Source organism: Entamoeba histolytica, genomic scaffold (assembly GCF_000208925.1).
Source record: "Entamoeba histolytica HM-1:IMSS scf_1104750518483 genomic scaffold, whole genome shotgun sequence".
Taxonomy (NCBI): Eukaryota; Evosea; order Mastigamoebida; family Endamoebidae; genus Entamoeba; species Entamoeba histolytica.
Genome location: NW_001915290.1, coordinates 4,444 through 10,014, shown reverse-complemented (window position 1 = coordinate 10,014; position 5,571 = coordinate 4,444). Strand labels below are relative to the sequence as shown.

The window sequence follows — 5,571 nt, the reverse complement described above, 5'->3', positions numbered from 1 at the left end:
ATATGTGTTATGTTATTATAACATATAATAAGTGATAAAATATAAATGAAAATGATATGAATATATGATATAGAATATAAAACAAAAGAATAATAAGAATAAATGATAAATAAAAGGAGAAATGATAATCAATGATATAATAATAAAATCAAAGTATAAAAGATAAAATTAATATTAATATAAATCAAAAGAGAATAAATATAAAATGAAAATAGATATAAATGATAAGAATATAAAAATGAATAAGATGAATAAACAAATAAACAAATACATCTAAATATAAAAGAATAACAAGAAGAAAATCTAAAGAATATAAACATAAAAATAATATAATAATAAGAATATAATAATATATAGAAATAATGATAATTGTATTGAATGAATAACATGGATATGAAATAAATGGTGAGATAATAAATGGTATAAAAATGAAAAATAATATTTAAATAACAAGTCATAATAAAATAATAATACCAATTCTTATTTAATTTCAAGAAGACGAATCACGAAAGAATATATTCAAATATTAAGAAGACAAGAAAATAAAATAATAATTGAACAAGAAATGATATAATCAATAATGAAAATGAAGATATTAAAAGTATGATATTTTTATATAAAAGTCATGAAAAAAGGAGACAAATTGAACGAAATACAAAATAAATTGAAGAAATAATTAAATATATAATCATGAATATCATAAAGAAACGGAACATATACATTTACAATGTTCATTTCAATATACAGCAACAGATTATTTAATTACACTTTATTATAATAAGGAATTACTTTTGTAAAATAATAACCAAAAGAAAAAAATAGACTAGTGACCTAACGCATGTTCAAAATAAAATAACAACTACATTTTTGAATGAATTAAATAATACAAAAATAGAAGAGAAAATAATGAATATAAAAATAAGAACAATAATAAGAAGAATATGAAATCAAAGAGAGACAATATGTATTAATCACAATAATAGGATTTTTGAAGAAATACACTTACAACAAACTATGTCGACAAAAGACTCAATTAATAGAATGAGAGATGATGAACCTAATAATAACACATGACGTATCAAAACAATGAAAGTGAATACATAAGAAATGTCATTAGATAGAATATTATTTATTTTTATTATTAAGTGTAGCTTATTCAGAAGTGTAATATATTCATAAATTTTGTTATTGAGAAAAATAAATATTCTAATGTTTTTGGGGTTTATTACGATATCATGAAAAATAAGTTATTTTCATATTTCAATTGATTGTAGTTATTTTTGTCGTATTGATATCAATTATTATATTTTATTATCCAATTATAACTTATTTTTCTTGTCATTTATTCATTCCAGTATTGGAAATATTTCATATGACTCAAATATATGCAAATTAACAGCATAGTGTTTAAATAAAGAAATAATTTGATGATTGTATATAATTCATATTATTAATATGCGTGGTATTGTTGAACAAAAAGTTTCATAATAACTCAGAATGAATTGAGAAACAAAAACCATAAAAACAAAGAAACTAACAGAAATAGTAGTTTATACAGACTCTCTTTGTTTTTTTGTAGTTCAAGAATAAAAGATATGAATAACAATGAATTTGTCATTATTGTTGAAAAATTATTTGAAAGATGAACAATTGAAGTAAGGTTATCAACAAATAATATTATTAATGTAAATGACATAGACAAGAATAATACTTTTTAAGAATATTGATATAATAGTCAAATAAATATGTTAGAAACATACAAACATAAGTACAATTACAATGAAAATATTATGGAATTTATTGCAGAAATTATAGATGAAAAAATGAACAAATATAACTATAACTATTGAAGATGAACCAAAGAAAATAGAAGTGGAATACAAAACAAAATATAACTCAAAGAATAAAACACATTGTAAAAAAAATAAAAAAGGGGGTAATAGCTGATGAAGGATATTATCAAAACTAAATGAATAAAACACTCATGATGACTATATTCAGTGATTTATTGTTGTTTCTTCAAGAATTTCAGGTGTAGTTTCATTAAATATTATATTCATAATAGTTGTATTGTAATTTGATGTCAATGTTAATTTATTTTATATTTTGTTATTTCATTATTCATACAGTAACAATTCACATAATCAATATTTTATTTTGTCATTGCTGGTTTGTCTATAAACAGATAGTTTTAAGTATAAAAGAAAAAATGATATGATGAATTTAATGAATTTGAAATAATATAATTTCTGTTTGTTTCTTATGCCAATAAAATGAATTTTTTAAATTACACATTAATATTATTCTTATTTTATATGAAATAGTTTTTGTTATAACAGACTGATACAAATTATAATCACTCTAATAATTATTGAAATATTCACTTTCAATATTTAAAAAAGGAAAATGAATTGAAACAGACACTTAATTAGTTATGTTAATTTATAAAAGAAGAAACAAAGCAAGACTTATTATAATAATATGAAATATGTTATAAATATTAAACTTAACAACTTAAACAAAAATGTAATTAACATAACACACATTATCATAAAAGGTTGAGAAAAATGAAAGACATTCATTTCAATTAACGCCTTTTTGAATAATAATCAAAAAGTAAAGTATCATTATTAAAACCTAAAACAAGTAATAATGCAGTAAGTTGGCACTAAGAACAACTGACAAATGAAAGAATAAAACAAAAGTCATTTGAAGTGTAAATACAGTTATCAAACATAAAGAGTCAAACTTATAGTAATGAGATAAAAATATAATAACTATACTTTTTGTATTTTAATGTAAATAATTAATACATTCAATTAACACAAATTATTTCCAATAAAGCGTGTTGAATTATTTCATTACCAATTTTTATTTAAATCAAAAGAATAGTAAATGGAAAAAATCAAATTCAATTTTAACTGTTTATTGTTTTTGACTTGTCTTCTATTTTTAAAATAAAACAAATGAATAAATTAAAAATTGTTTATTAATTTCCATAAATAACTTGAGTAAATGTTAGTTTGTGAAAATAAATGATAAATATAAACACATTTTTGAAATAAAATAATTGGTTTCGATGAAACAAAAAAGGTTTATGTAAATTAAATGAAAGAAATACGATGTAAATGTTATAAAATTATTTATTTTTCAATAATTATTTTGTTGTTGCAAACTAATTGTTCTAAAATTATTCGATATAAATTATTTACATATAAAATAAAAGGGGTATGTTTGTTTTACCATTTTTAAAATACGATGGTTATGATTATAATTCGTCATTATACTTATTTTTACATTAAACGGTAAAAAAATGACAAACATCATTCCTGAAATAAAAAATAATTTTGTAGTTATAACAATTGTGAAATATTTAAAGGAGTTGAGTAATAACTAAAATATACAATGAGCGTACCAACAAATATAGAAGGTAAAAAGACTAAGCTACTTTTAATTGGAGGAACAGGTGATGGTAAAAGTTCACTTGGTAATTTTATTTTGAAGAAGAATGCTTTTGATGTCAATGACAACCCAAATCCAGTGGTTAAACCAACAATGGGATTTTATGGAGAAGGTGATAGAAGTGATATATTTGTTATTGACACTCCTGGTCTTCTAGACTCAAGTGAAATGGATGAAAGTCAGTTGAATCAAATGATAAATTACATTAATGAACAAAAAGGAGTAGATGGTATTATTCTTGTTTTGAACTATAATAGCGTTGTTTTTTTGGATAATCTTGAATCATTGATTAAAAAGTTGTACAATGAATTTCCAGTTTTTGATTTCTGGAAACATGTTTGTATTGTATGGACTAAGTGTTTTTATTACACTAGTGAGAAGAAATTGGAAAAACAAATGGAAATCAAAAACAAACAGTACCAAGAACAATTAAAAAGACTTGATAAAGAAACTACTGGAAAAGAAGATATTACTTTCCCCATGTTCTTTGTTGATTCGCAACCAGATGAAGGGGGAGATAATAGTAGAACGGATAAAGAAATTGAAAAGTTTTTAGCATGGGCTCGTAGTTTATCTCCAATTAAGCCAATTGAGAAAGTTATGAAAGAAAATACTGAACCAAAACCAGTTGTTGAAGAAGAAAAAAGAGATACAGAAGGTAAAGAAGAAACAAAAAGTTATATAGAATTTACTGTTGAGGTTAAGAAAAGAGTGAAAAGAGTTGGAACTGATGGAAAAGTAAGTTACAATGATTGGGAAGAAATAGTCACCGAAAGTAAAGAAAAACCACTTCTAAAAGAAGACTCTAATAATTCAAAAGAAGAAAATCCAAAAGAAGAAATTAAAAAATACTGTAATGATTTTTTAAATCATGTTTCCTCTTCATTTTGATGATAGTGCTATGAGTTTAGGCAGATATTGAGCGTTAAGAATAACAAATAATTCTCAAATTTACTTTTTACTATTTTTTTATTTTATTTTGGAAACAATAAAAATCAATTTTTATTGAAATTTAAAGGTTATATGAAATAGAAATGAGTTTAAAATGATTTGATATTACTTATCAAACTATTTCTTCAACACAATAAAAACATAAATTTATTGCATCTAGAATCGGAGATGTTATTCTGTTTGATATGTAATTTAAATAAAAATGAGATAGTAATTATTATGAGAAAAATAATCGTATTTTATAACATTTGTTGTTTATTGAAAATGAAATAAAACATTAATTATAAATTGAAGTATATGTAAAAATGATACTTCTCATATTAGTGTTTTATTTTGACTCTTTAATAACATTATCTTCATTAAACGTTATACTAACTATTTCAATACAAACATAAATGTATTGTTGGGATAAAAAATAAAAAGGGGTGTGAGTTTATTGTAAAATAAACATTATAAAAATAGTCAATTTTCAAAAATTATGTAAAATTAATTTATTTTGGTTTTAAATATCCTATCAAAAGTTGTTTGTGCATATTAAAATGATGTTTGTATTTCAAACCAGAAAATAAAACAAAATGTCATGTTAAATTATCGATAAAATTCTTCATTTATTTTTGATTATTTTTATTCTGTTAAACAGAAAAGAATATTTTTAATGTAAAAATAGAGACAAATAAAAATACTTTGTTTCAGTAATAGAAAAGTTACGTTACAATAGATGACTAAAATAATGTTTATGTGAAATTTTAGAAAATTATTTTATTTAAAATTGTTGTTTTCGTTTAAATAACACATGTTATGAGGAATATTTTAACAATACAGAATTGAAATTAATTATTTCAAATGAACATGAAGCATTTTTAATGATAAACATCATTCGACAAATTTACAAATAAATATTTGTCATATTTAATTACTATTTAAACGAATTATAACTGAATATTAATCAATGAGTAGCAATTATTCAATACAACATGGTGATATAAAAAAAACTAAATTACTTCTGATTGGAAAAACAGGTGATGGTAAAAGTTCACTTGGTAATTTTATTCTGAAAGACAATAAATTTGAAACAAGTGATGCTGCTAAATCATTGACACAAATTACAAGTGGATGTTATGGAGAAAGGTGATAGAAGTGATATATTTGTAATTGATA

At 21.6% G+C, this 5,571-nt stretch overlaps 1 protein-coding gene across 1 annotated transcript; it reads left to right on the top strand.

The window, feature by feature from the left end:
• Window positions 1-3,405: 3,405 nt before the first annotated feature.
• EHI_144390 (uncharacterized protein) lies at window positions 3,406-4,353 on the top strand (the record flags this gene model as incomplete). Its single annotated transcript, XM_643795.1, has 1 exon — window positions 3,406-4,353. The coding sequence occupies one exon, from the start codon at window positions 3,406-3,408 to the stop codon at window positions 4,351-4,353; it is 948 nt and encodes a 315-aa protein (XP_648887.1).
• Between the last annotated feature and the right edge of the window lie 1,218 nt (window positions 4,354-5,571).